A 14,744-nucleotide genomic window follows, 5' to 3' on the forward strand; every position below is an offset into this window, starting at 1 on the left:
TTTTCCACTCGGTCCTTTTAAGGAAGCTCAGATGAGAAAAGCTTTAAAAGGATGGAGTCCACGAATATTGTAAAAGAAGAACAAAAAATGCAAAAAGAATAAGCACTACATGAAAAGAGGAAATACATTTGAAAAGAGAAATACTGTTTTTTTCTTATTTAAACCTATTCGGTATTCTTATGCGTTAGATTGAAGGACAAAAAGTTTCTACATTTCAAGGTATCAAAATAATCTTAAGTTATGATTGAATAGAAAAATTTTGCAAAATTTTTTTCTTTCATATATTTCCATCTTCTTCTATAATAAATTTATCGCTCATTTCTTATTAAAATCTTCAATGAAAGCCGACAAATTCATTTATTTTCATTTGCGAAAATCAGATTAAACGACTACTTTTAATAGTCTATCGATTTATCTATTATTTTATTATTTATTATCTATTTATATAATTATCTATAGAAATTGATATTGATATACGCGTGTATAGATGTTGTAGTATATATGAACAGGTAGATATAAGTGTGTACATGTATATATAAATATAGATGTATATATAGATGAATGTTATAATAGTAAAGTATTTGATTGTGAGAGAGAAAAAGTATAAATAGAGGAATTGTGTCTTTTTTCTTTTCAATATTGAACTTTTCTGTAATTCGTCGATGGTGAATGTCGTCATCGTCGTCGTCCTCGTCGCCGTCGTCGTCGTCGTCGTCGTCGTCGTCGTCGTCGTCGTCGTCGTTGTTAGATTCGTTTTCGCGCGTGCTTCATCATTGAAGCGCGAGACTTCGTCGGGTTCGGGTCGAATTCATCGAAGAGGAACGTGGTTCGTTCGAACGAACACATCGAAGAGCTTTTCGAACTTTCGGGGTGTTGCGCGGGCGCACAACATTATTCACAGCGCACGTGCAATCCTCTTACCTATCTTCTTACCTTTCGATCTCTTTTACCTCTCGAAAAAAGAAAGATTATCGTTCAGTGTCCATCGTTGATATCTCGCGAAAGTGAAGCTGCAACGTAACCGCAGTAAAACTGCATTGCCGTCGCGGTAAATTTCAACGTTTTTTTTTTTGTTTTTTTTTTTTTTGTTTTTTAATGTATTTATGCGTGCGTGCATATTTATTCGTATTATGTGTATACGTTCGTATATTTTGTTTTATCAACGAAAAAGAAAATAAAGGCTTGAGTTTGTGTACAAAAGTGTACAAAAAGAACTCTTATAGATAAAATTCTAGTGAATTGTGATTCGATCCACGCAATATTTCGCTCGTAAAAGAGATAACATAAATGCGTTCGTTTCTAGTTTCAACGTGATTTTATGATCCGTTCTGATTTAACGATCTCAAGGTATATGATCGTTGTTGATGAACGAGGAAAGATATCTCATCGTAAGATTAATACGTTTATGAGAATAAAAATTGTATTGTATTACAAAAAGATATTTTTTGTTCTAAAGACATATAAGCAAAAAAAGAAAGATCTCGTGTGAGAAAATGTTTGCTTTTGTCATCGAGAATTCAATATAAATTTTTTACGAACCTTCGCATAGAATATCGAATATTTCTTTTTTGGTTATTCGTCATGCAAAACTGTTTTTCCACGTTTGTATTCCGAAGAAAGTTTAGCGAATCTTTCAAACATATAAAGAAGAATATTTCTTTACATTGGAAACGTGTATGATCGAAATGTCGTGTCGATTCTTTTTATCTTTTTTACAACTTTTTCATCTGAGACCCTTAACACATAAGTTCAAAAAGTATATGATTGCGGGTCATTGAATCGACATTTGTGAGATCTTTCTATGAATTTTTAAAGCGAACAAGAAATGGGAATTCAGATTGTGGATCATGAGTTTTTACCACAAAGCGATTGCACTGCGAATAGGGAATTTAAATTCTTTATGGTTTTCAAAGTAATGTGACGCGCGTTGAAATAAAATCGAGGGAGAATTACGGAACGAGAATCATTTGATCGGAAAAAGCTTACTTGTCAGAATTTCGTTTCGACAATAAAGAGGGTGATATCGCACAAAACAAAAAGAAAAAAAGGGAAAAAGAAAAGAAAAAGGAAAAAAATTCAAGCTATTTCATTTCTTGCGATCTCGATACGTATCTTCCGAATTTAATCGGGTTTCTTGTCGTTACGTTTTATATTATATCGCACAACTACTAGTCGTCTTTTATATGTAATTCGCTCAAATTTCGATCGATATGATCGAACTTTATTGTTTCCTTCAATTACAAAGTTTTGTTTGAAAAAGAGCAAAAGAAAAAAAAAAAAGAAGGAGAAAAACAATGCTTCAGCAAGCATTAACGTGATTTCGTTTCTACTTTCCTCACGACATTTTCCTTAAGCTCTTATTTATTAATACGCTTCGATCGAGGTCAAATTCTCATTATTTATTTATCCTCTCATGAGATATACTTCGATATATTTATCCTTGTCTTTCGTTTTTAAGACATACGAAAATGTTCCAAGGTATCACGTAATTACGCAAAGATATTGCTATCAAAATTAAGATAGGAAAAGCTCTTATCAAACCTTACGAAGTGATATGTACATAATTATATACACTTATCCTGGCTTTAATTGCAAATAGATAATATCGAAAATAATTTTTTAAATAGAAAAATTAAGAGTAAAAAAATAATACGAGGGAGTAATGATAATCATTGCGATCTTAAAAATAATTATAAATGAGTTTATTCGCGGTATAAATTTTATTCAAGAATAAGTAATTTAATATAATTGTCTTTTTTTTTTTTTGTTTTTTTTTTTTTTTTAAATTGAATTAATAATTATTAAATATCTTATTTAAAATATGAAATAAAAGAAACTAAAAGGTCTCGACTCGATCGATTATTGCGAATCTGATTATAGTAATATGTTTATTTTAGTGATAAAGCGATCGACAACTAGAATTTAATAATTGAAGTTAATGTACTACTCGAAGTGGCAGTAAAAAATCATAATTAAACATTTTTATTTGCAACGTTACCTGTTATCAATCAAATAGGCGTTAATTTTTATTAGGCATGACACTTGAAGATGATTATTTACAAATCGCATTAATGACAAAGATCTGTGAAATTTCTTATGGTATAAAAAAAAAAAAAAGAAAAAATAGAAGTTAACAATGGAAGTCATTATTGATGATTATATTACCTTTTATATTGAATTTAACGAGCGTGATTAATTTAGAAAAGAAATTCTGAATTTGAAGGAAAAATATTAGATCACTCATTTAATTTCTTTTTGAACGTGATGTTTTTAGACCGTGCAAGAGAAAGAAAGAAAAAAGTATCTACGTGAATCGTATTGTTTAAACGTAACACAGTGAATGTCGATTCGAATTAACTTAGTAGATCGAAAAGACGTGTAAATCATAGTGCCATTATAACACAATCGTTAAATTCATTTGTCGAACGATATTAATTCAGTTTAGATCGTACAGCGAAAATTCGATTAACGTCGTCGATTGTAACACGGAGATGATGCAAATTTTTCATTCGTCATTCTATGATTCTATAGTTATAAATATTCGTACGTACGTATTTGACGAATGTAAACCATCAATTGTAATAGATAATTTGATCTATTATCGTATTTTATACTCCTCATTATATTAGATTCATTTAGCGTTTTTTATTTCTTTAGATTTTATTTATTATTAAATGAATAGATCAAACGTACTTTTTAAAGATTTTGTGAAAAACTTCAATCCTCGGATGTCAAATACAATTTCAATTTTCTTTTTTGAAAGACTTCTTAGGAAAGGCTTATTAGAAAATCTATGCATTTAGTGTTGTTTTATTTATTTTCTTTTATTTTTTTTTTATTATTTCACGATAAAAATAAATTTAGATTTTTACAATAAATTAATTATCTAATGTAGATAATTAATTATAATTACAAACTCGAACGCGGAAATACATGATTGAAAAATAATTTACAAATATTTTTTTCATTATGTCCATTAAAATATGCAAAGTGATATTTGTTTCACTAAACTCTAAGTAAAATCTCTTTTGGTTTTTGTTTTCAACAGATTTCAATTTTTAAACTCTTCTTTTTAATAGTAAGATCTTCCTACGTAAAACGTACAGCGGTTTGTAAACGTACCTACATCTTTTTCAGTACCTACGTCATGTAATAAAAAATGGATTGAATCACGCACATAATAGAATAATTATCAGGTTCTATTTTCGCATATTTCACAAACAGTAAGATAAGTCATCAAAGCAACACGAACATTCTGACGTAAGTCAGAAAAAAATTATCTTTATTGATTCGTATAATTTTTCTTAATGCCAAACATACACGCTTTTATTTATCAATAAAAAAAAAAAAAATTTAGTTTATCATTTAAAGGAAAAAAATTATTATATTGATTATGAAAAGAATTGATTTATTTAAATCTTTAACGTTTCATATTGATACAAAATAAATATCGCAAAGTAAGAATCTATATATATATATATATATATATATATATACATATGTTTTCGTTACAATTTAACGTAACAAAAGAAAAAAAAAATTTTCAAGAAACGATCTAAAAGATATCATAAAGAAAGTAACCTTGCGTGTATAACTCTAATTCTTAGAAATTATATAAAGCTTTGTACATTGTTTATTAACGTCATTATAAACTTTGTTATCGGTACAGAGGACAGACATCCTTCAGAGGGAAAATAGATAGTATTCAAAGAGCTATCATCGGGCCTTGCTAAAATAGCGCTTGCGCATTGATAGGACAAATACGACATCGTTTGCACCCTTGACACGCGTTCGAGACAGAACACAACAAACCGTTGAGAGAAGATGAACGATCTTCTTCTTGCGAACTCTTTCGTCTGTTTTCAATTCACGTGTTATACTTCTTCTTCAAGTGTGTTTTCAGAATATTATTAACGCTCGTGTGTACCATGTCATTTGATTATTATCATTATCAAATGAATAACGAATGATGATCGTTTGAAAAAATCATTGTGGCATACGCAAATATATTATTTCGTACTTCCCCCGATAGAACGGGGGGGTACACAAAAGGCAACATTTTCAAGGAATCCTCGAACGCTGAACATATGAACGTATCTCACACGATGAACGAGCCAGATCCTTGTTTGCCTCTGATCCTGCCACCAAGATATCGCCTTCGTGATCTCATCCTAGGTGATTATGCCTTCAACGATGATGGCGAACGGTAAGTAAATAATTCATTGATCTTCACAACTTTCTTGTTATTCTATTGTATTTCTTGTTATTCTATTGAACTTATTTTGTTCCTCTCTCTTTTCAATGAATCGCTTTGAAGAAAATCTATCGTCGAATTATTTTTAATCTTCTTGATGTGTTTCTTTCTTTTCTTTCTTTTCCTTTTTTTCTTTCGTTTCCTTTTTTTTTTTTTTTTTTTTTTTTTTTTTTTTTTTTATCAACGAATACATCTAGTTTTATTCACGAAACGATTAATTAAATAATTCTTTTAAAACTTTTGTGAATCGTTAAGAGCAACCTAAGATCGTTGCTCTTAACGATTGAATACTCATTGATTTTCTTTTGATAACTTGATTGCATTTCTCACGTTGCTTTTATTTATCGAGTAACATTCATTGTGTGAAAAATAAAGTACTACGTCTATCCATTAATACGGTGGGTGTTAAAACATCTACCTTGTATATATAGTTGTATAGTACTACGAAAATAAATCGTACTTTTATTTTATACTCAAGTTAGTTAAACACGTTTTTACTTTCTACAATCGATAGTTCCAATCCATTACAATATTACAAATATTTTCCATATTTTTCAAAGTCTTTCTTTTTTTTTTTTGGAAATTTTTATCTTTTATATTAAAGTATTTAAAAAGTCTAGATAAAAAAAATTTCAAGTATATCAGTTAATTTCATGTTGATCTACTTAATCAGAATAAATTCCTTTATCGAACGATATTTTAATGTCGATAAGTAATTAGAGTAGAAGAACATTTTAATTGAAAATTCTCCAATAGGTTATTTAAAAGATCAGAAATATGTCAGCAAAAATAACGAATTACTGACTTCATAGAATATTGAAATAACGATATTTTCATTGAGGAAACAAGATTATAATTAAAATTTTTTTTTTTATATTTCACTGCCGATTTATCGACTATTTTAGTCATTAAAAATTAAAAAAGTGAAGATAAAGAAAACAATATCACTTTTATTTCCATAGAAAAATAAAATACACAAAGTCATAAGTCACCTTAATTCAAAAATAAGAAGGCATTAGTGAGTTCGAAAAATAATCGATCCTGAAACTAGCGAGGCATTTATTATTAATTCTGTAAATAGATCGATAAAATAGTATGATACGAAAAGTAGCGTTTCTTTGTTAGGTTTAGTTAGTACTGTTCGGTCAATAAAAACTGTATTACTATCGAGTGGCATGGTTTAAATCGAGAAAAACTATTTCTATCAAAGTCGTTAATATGTGATCAGGTTCGATTAGAATTGGACTGAGCATATGATAGAAGTGACAGAAAAACTATAAACTAAAAAAATTTTTTAGATTTTTTTATTTTTTTATTTTTTTTTTTTTTTTTTTTTTTTTTTTTAGAAAATAACGAATTGAATTTTGAATACATCGAATCGTGTATGAACTATGATAATCTCAATGATTGTAAGATGCATTTTATTTTAAGAGTGACATTTATAAAATAAAAAGCCGTGAATTATTCAAATTTTTCAAATTCGTATTACTTAAATTTATCATCATAATGAACGATTTCGAAAATGGAAATTTAAGCGTTAAATAAATTCTGTAGGTATATTTACGATAGTCTAACAGAATATATTTGTTAAAGTTATTACGTCAAAGGGAATATAGTTGCACGATCATGCTTATTTGCTTAAACATACTGAACTGAAAAGACTAATTAGATAAACCTAGATACTTCAATTATATTGAAATGTCTACGTATCGATCTTATATATTGCTGATTAATCAACATTATCATCCAAAGCACATTCATCAGTAAATGCTCATAATTATCGCTCATACTTTTTGATTTGCAATGAAATCTTCATTAATATCCGTATGCTCATCCTTCATTAATTCGAAATCATAATCCAAATTTTGTCCTTATGTAATCATTAAATAATATTTTTATTTATCTATAATGCATATGTACGTATATATGAAATTGATAAATAATGACCTGTCGATTGAAAGCAGTAATTTCGGTAATCATCGTAATAATCACGAACGTTGCACGATTAAAAGGTGACGATTAAAGGTGAGATCCCAATCGCCAAAAACGAAAAGTTAGAAATAGAAAGGACTATATAGCAAAGGCAAAATTATTTTGTATGCAGAAAGTTGAAAAGTTTATTATTATTCAATTGATATTTATCATGAAAATAGTTCTTACATTTACTCTTATTGTTAGTAAGTTATACGTTTTGTAAATTATGTTTAAATAAAAAGAAAAAAAAAATCGCAATTTACAAAAAGTCACGATAATTAAATATATTTGTTTTCGTCAGATTAAAAATTCTTTTATAACAACATAAATGGCGGGATGAATGATGTATATGAATAGTACATAAGATTGTATTCGTTAAAAATCGTACGCTCATTGTTGTTCATTTTGAGCGTTAAATAAAATACGCATGAAAGAGGATCATTGTTATCGCATATATTTTTCATAACGTTCTGTATAGATTAAATATCATATACCAAATTCAAGTCAGTATGTCGACATTTTATCAAAGGACAAATATTTTCCACTCATTTTTTTAATGAATCGACTTTAGCAAAATGTCCTACGTGTTCATACATTTTTATTATATGTCATGAATATCCCTTAGGAAGGTTCACTTTTTTCATTCAAAGCGATTAATTCGAAAGCTTCAATCTTTGTAAAACTATTCATGAATATTGAATATTATTTTCAATGGATTTTATTTGCACATCCTTATCTTTGACTTGAATTCTTAGGAAATATTTTCATTGCCATCGAGTTTCATTCGTAACGTATTTCTCAGTTCTTTGATATAGTAAAAATAAATCTCTTTTTATCTCTTTGTTTGAAATGGTTATGAAAAAAAAAAAAAAAAAAAAAAAAGAAAAAAAACATACTTTTTCTTTTTTTTTTTTAAATAGTACAAGCATTCAATCCATCGTCAATTGTGTATTTCTCACGATTTCTACGAATACACTTTATCTCGTCTGGTATTGGAATATATTTTATAACGAATTACTCCTCGGTCGACCCTTCTGTTTTCGCATTATTGAATATTTTATGTGTGAAAAATAAATTATGGGAAACAAAAAGTTGTAGCGATAAAATGTAAATACAATTTAAAATTCATATATACAAATGTATACGATATTCCGATTAGAATGAGTCCTTTTTCAGATATGCCATGTAAAAACTGACATTTATACGTACGTACATACGTATTATTTACGTGATTATACATATAGAAATCTAGTCTAGGTATCTATATTGATGAATGTCTATCTAGGTAAAAAACGATCTAACGGAGGAGGCATTGTTTTATTTCGCGCAAAAGTCAAGGATCCACACTTGACACAATTAATATCGAGCGGTCTTTCTATTTTTGTCATTTAGAAAGTGGCCTGAAAGAGTCGACGGCCATGTGCCTTTACTCCCTACGAGAAAAGCTAAGATCTGGGTTTACCTAACGGATTGTCTCCCTCGTTCTTTTCTTTCATTCTTCTCGTTGAAATGCTCGACGCTCTTAACGTTTCAAGGGATACTGAGAGAATTTCAGGAGGAAATGTCTACACGTTCTAACAGAACTTGACCCTTTGTAAAGGAGACGGAAATGAGGAAATAGATATCCAACTAGTTTTGATACAGAAAAGCAAATCTTTGTACCTTCCATTTAAAAGCTGTTATCTTGGATAAATAAAATGATAAGTTTTGTTTTCTTATTCTTAAAAATAAAAATAATATCGTTCGTGAGAAGAAGATCACTGATTAACGTTGTCTTCTAGGATTATACATTTTCCTCGTATTTCTTTATCATTATCGAAAATCTATTTCTCTTCTAATACTCCTGAGGGTATCGTTTCTGCTGAAACTTGGAAACTTTTGAAACATCACTTTTTTACTCTGAAAGAACAGCCTTTAATCACGTACCAACAATGACTCGTAGATTTGGGCAACGTAGGATGATATTTGTGCTTGTCTTACAACTACGAACTAACAACCGACCTTTGAAGTATTTCTATTGGTTTTGATTGAGTGACACATAATAAAATGATGTCAAGTAGGTATTTTGTATGTCAATGGGATGTATGAGAAATCGTTAAACGATATTCCCTATGCATTTACCTAATTCCGATCTTTACTAATCGAAATTTATTCCATTGATTTTTCTTTGATTATATGTTGTCTAATTTTTTTAAAACGTATGAGATTTAAACAATTGCGAAATATTATGAAGAATCTATGTAAAAACATACACGATATTTTTTACTTATGAATGAAACACATTAATAAAATTGCATTAAATACATTAAATAGCATACCTAAATGATTTTTTTTTCACTAGACATACATTTTTCTTATAACTCTAATTAAATAGTTATCTTTCAGCCTGTTTGCGTGACTTGATACTATTACGCATTTGTTACATCCTCTTCATATCTTTTTTAATTTTCCTTTCATTAATATTCTTACAGGTCTGAAAATTAAATGAAACTTTTTCTTGACATACTTTGTATATATATTACCATTTTACTTCCAATTAAAATATTTAGGTACCCTCTTTTATTTTTACAAATTAAATGTAATGTATTATTTTTTCTTTTTTTATTACCAATTAAAAATATTTAGGTAACCTCTTTTATTTACAGATTAAATTTAATGTAATACAAAATGCTCTTGCAGGATGTAACTATACTCGAAGTGAAAATGTTAAGCGTATTGATTTATCGAGATATTTGTTTAAGCATTGATATATAGAAGACTTCTGATGAAACGAAAAATTTTTCGAATATAAAAGAGAAGATGAATTTAAAGAATAATCAAGATAAATATATATATATATCTTTTCATCTGGAATTATATCCAAGTTTGTAAGTTCGATCAACTTAAATTTCTTTCCTTCTGTAATTCCTTTTATTATCTTTCGAAAGAGCATAAAAATAAAATTGAATGTTATTTCGATTTAATTTTTATTGTGGTCGACGATATAACTGATACGATTAATCGTGAATGGGTCGACAATTATTCGATAAATTTAATCCTTTAATTAAAATCTACCCTGGTAGGTCATTGAAATATAGGACGGAAAATTAACAATTTGTTGGGTACGGGAAGGTTCACCTTTTTACGGTTGAATTATTCTCTGTTCTATCCCTCTATAACTGTTGTAAACGAATTTGTAATATTTGTTCCAACTAAAGGTCATTAGGTATACATACGTATTAAACTATTAAGTATAAAGAAAATAAAAAATCGTACATCTCGCGTGAGGTACAATCAAAGAAAAATATTGTATTATCGAGTTAAATGTTAAATTTTCCAAATCATATCTTCTCTAGATCCTTTATTATATCCGTAATTATATAAATATATATATATATATATATATATATATATATATATAATTTAACTGCAAAACCTACTATCTTTTCTATAAATCGTTTGATAAGAAATATCTTTAAAAATAATAATATCCTTTTTTAAAGAAAAAAAAAAAGCTCATAATTCATGTTCTAAGCTATCAAAAGTATTTTTCTTTTTAAAATTACAGATTTTATTTCTAAACGTTAAGATCAAGTGGCATAAAGAGAAGAAAATTTTGAGATATTATATATACCCGTAATATTGAATTTACATGTTGTAGTTTTCTTTTTTTTCTTTTTTTTTTTTCTTTTTTCATTCAGAAAAGACAAGCGCGCCGCCTGGTAGGGTAAATAGGGCACTCCTATTGTCTGTTCTATATCTTTCCTATGAAACTATGAATCGTAATGGATGAGTTTGGTTGATCATCAACGAAGAACACATTCCGCCCTTCGATGAAAAGGCCTCATATGTAGTGTATATTGTGCAGTTATGCGATAGCATCAAACTCGAGCTTTAGGGTCATTTCGAATGAACTGTTCATAGCACTGCTTTATCGACAGTACGGTATTCGCTCAAGCTTTCTGTGCTTTCGAGCTTTCCCGTTGGAATTTCCCGGCGTTGAGCCACTATTGTTCAGTCTATCTCTCTCTACATGAGAGAACATTCGAACGCCATTACCCCATTACTTCGCATAGCTATGACAATATGTATGTACACATCACACGAGAAAAGGTATACATGAGAATTGTATGAGAATCATATTTTATTCTATGTATCACAATTGCCGCCATGTTTTTTGAATGGACCGAGATATTTAAAATAATCATAGTTTAGATTTCATCTTAAAGATTTTTTTTTTCTTTCTTTCTTTTTTTTTTTCTTTCTTTCTTTTTTTTTTTTTTTCTTTTTCTAAATGTCCACACCGAAAGAGACTTTCATCCTTGTTATCCTTCATCTGCGGTTTTTTATTCATGAGAATCGAGGCATTTGGTTCACAGAGAAAAATTCGTATACTCTCTTGGGAAATGTAAGAGAAAAAAAAATGTTCGGGACTATGGCCTATCCATAAAAAAAATGGAAGAATTAATCGTTACAATTTCCTCTAATTCCCTTTCATCCAGTATATAAATAAGATATATTTCCAAAAATTAACGTAAGTATTAATTTACATTTCGTTCATCCATTTATATTTTATTCGAAATATTAATGAAAACATTATTCGTATTAATTCGCTATAATAAAGCTTCGATGCTTCTATTAGAGTTTGATAAATGAAGGATAATCATTTGGTCGATCCATTAGAGACGAATTATAGTGCTCTCTGATGTGCCAATGAAAAGAATACAAATGTATCCAACTAATCAGAGAATCGTAAATTTTAAAAGCAAATTATTACAATACGAAGAAACTCTTTATTATTTAAACATCGTTCGATTCATCTCTACATGTATAATAATAGAGAATAATTAGATTAGGAGATAAGATTAGAAGTACGAAAGAAATAATTCATTCGAATACTAATCTAATTATTTGGTAATAGTCACGCGAATCTTTCACTTTTTCCAATCATTCAATCACGTACTTTGAGCCAATCATTTAAGTTAAATAAAGTTACAAAGAAATAAGAGAGAAAGTTTCGATCGCGTTTAATCGCCAAACGAGTTTATCTCAATTCTTCGATATTTGGTAACATGCTAGATCAAATCTGTGAACTTTACGCGCTCTATTCCTAGATTTCTAGAGCGCAAGCTCAATACACGAGTTTCCGTTTGCTCTGCATAGAATCGATGCTACATTTTAGGCATCCATTCATATCTCAGATCCCATACAATATTTCGTTCTGCACGAATCAAAGAGTTCTTATAATTTTTAATATCGATAAAAATTGATCGTAATATGAACCAATTATGAAAATTAATTTTGAGAATGTACATTGAGAATGTATATATCAGAAAGAATTAAATATTTTTCTTTGATTTTTATCTTTTCCATTTGAATAGAAAAGAAAAAAGAAAAGAAAAGAAAAAAAAAAAAAAGAAAGAGAGCCAATATTTCAGTCTACGATATTTTGCATAAGGAAATAGATTTCGAAAGATCATAGATAAATATTATTAAGTTGTAAATAAAAATAATACACAACACGGATGTTTCTATCTCTCTATCTATCTGTTGGCGCAATCGCTTTGATAACGGCGGCGCCACGTGCATATAAGTGTAAGCGAGTGTGCGTGATATTCGAACGTTAGTGTGAGTTTTTTGGTGAGCGAGAAAGATAGATAGATACATCAAAAGAGAGTGAGTGAGAATAAGAAAGAGAAGGAAGGAAAGGATGAAAAAGAGAGAGAGACAGAGAAAGAGAGAGAGAGAGAGAGAGAGAGAGAGAGAGAGAAAGAGAGAGAGGAAGAGAGAGAAAGAAAGAGGAGAGGATGAGAAGGGATGGGTGGATAGGAGGTGGTGAGAGGGGTGGTGTGCGCGGGAGACGAGATTCAACCACGAGAGAAAACCTCTACAATGTACCGCAGTACGGGGTAGTGAGTCAGACTGTCTCGTGGTGGTGTGAAAATGCGAGCATCCATCAAGGAACACGATTAGTGTCGAAAGAACATGGCAAACAACGCGTTTCGTGATAAAAAATCATATAGGCTGTAACATTTGATCTAATAGAAGGATGTCCCTCGAATTCCGCCATTTGGAAACTCGTGAGATTCGAGTGTATCTAGTACTTCTCTTTCCTTTGTCTTGTCTATGAAATTATATATACACAAGCTCTCTCTCTCTCTCTCTCTCTCTCTCTTTCTCTCTCTCTTTCTCTCTCTCTCCTTCTCTCTCTCTCTCTCTCTCTCTCTCTCTCATTCTATATGTATATATATATATTTCTCTTGTTCTCTCTTAAAGTATCGCGTTGTTTCGATCCGATGCTTTCAACTTGCTTCCGCCCTTGGTTGCGTGACTAGTGTAGAAGAAAAATTTCTTGACGTAGTTAAAACGATAAAAAGAAGAATGATAACGACAGGAAGATTCATTGATATAATCCAAATGACTGGTCAATTCGAAGTAGTCACCTTCGACCATATCTTATTGCTCTCCCTTTCGACTATGTGTCATCATATCAGCAAAATTTTTGTTGACTAATCGATTCGTATGTGAGAGAAAAAGAGAGAGAGAGAGAGAGAGAGAGAGAGAGAGAAAGTGAGAGAGTGAAAGAAAGAGAAAAAGAGAGAAAGAGAGAGAGAGAAAGTGGGTGATAGTAAAAAGTAATCCGGTGCATTCAATAACTCCGTGTTTACTTTGCAATCGTAAAATCGAGGAAGGCTTTTTTCATCGGAGAAAGCAAATATCAGCTGATCTTGGTCCGTCATAGTGACACAGAAAGAGTCAAGTCATGCGAACTGGAACATCTTTATCTACATATATACATATATATATATATATATATATATATATATATATATATATATATATATATTATATATGTATATAAATCTATAAAGTACATTTTTTCAAATCAATATCGATCGCCAAGAGTTATTAATATTATTATTTTGTTGTTGTTGTTGTTGTTGTCGTTGTTGTCGTTAATATTACTATAATTAAAAGAGGAAAAGTTAAGAAATAATTAATTGAAGTTCGTCTGGAATCATCATGAGGGACATTAAGCATGTCTCGCAGAGTATGAATGAATGTTAGTAGGCAACGTGGTGATCTGCGTAAGAATTGGATCGCGTGAGCGTGCGTGGCAAACATTCGCGTTGCGACGCAATCAAGGAACAGTTTCGTGTTAAGGACGAAAGAACATTGAAGTTGCTGCTGCCGGCTGACCGTGACCTTCGTTCTCCTCTCTCTCTCTCTCTCTCTCTTTCCTTTTCTCTCTCTCTCTCTCTCTCTCTCTCTTTCTCTTTCTTTTTCTCTCCTTCGTTCTTCTCTCTCACTCTTACCATTGAATGAACACCAACCAAGCATTTTATGACGTATTCAGGTCAGTCGCGGATACGACGAAGCAAGTTATCGTTTCTCAGTATTGTTGGCGTTGACGTTGAGTGCGGATCGGTGAAAACCGCAAGAGGATCAATTGCAAGCATCGCAAGCATCTTTAATCGGCCATGATCATCTTACAAAAATGATCTTCGTAGTAACAGAAAGGCGCGCGCATGCATCA

The 14,744-nt window shown here is 30.1% G+C and overlaps 1 protein-coding gene across 7 annotated transcripts in view; it reads left to right on the forward strand.

Moving 5' to 3' along the window:
• The first annotated feature begins 786 nt into the window (after nucleotides 1-786).
• Nucleotides 787-14,744, forward strand: part of LOC124951222 (potassium channel subfamily T member 2) — a 105,567-nt gene continuing 91,609 nt past the window's right edge. For 2 of the 7 annotated variants that reach the window (XM_047499255.1, XM_047499262.1), the window contains exons 1-2: nucleotides 2,804-4,260; nucleotides 4,670-5,206. In XM_047499255.1, coding sequence (XP_047355211.1) covers nucleotides 5,088-5,206 — 119 coding nt within the window. In that variant the 5' untranslated portion in view covers nucleotides 2,804-4,260; nucleotides 4,670-5,087. Of the gene's footprint in view, nucleotides 1,049-1,093; nucleotides 1,389-2,803; nucleotides 4,261-4,669; nucleotides 5,207-13,022; nucleotides 13,308-14,744 lie in introns of those variants that run through there. The other 5 variants (XM_047499256.1, XM_047499258.1, XM_047499230.1 and 2 more) reach the window with 5 other exon arrangements.

The sequence above is a fragment of the Vespa velutina genome, chromosome 8 (genome assembly GCF_912470025.1).
Source record: "Vespa velutina chromosome 8, iVesVel2.1, whole genome shotgun sequence".
NCBI classification, from domain to species: domain Eukaryota; kingdom Metazoa; phylum Arthropoda; class Insecta; order Hymenoptera; family Vespidae; genus Vespa; species Vespa velutina.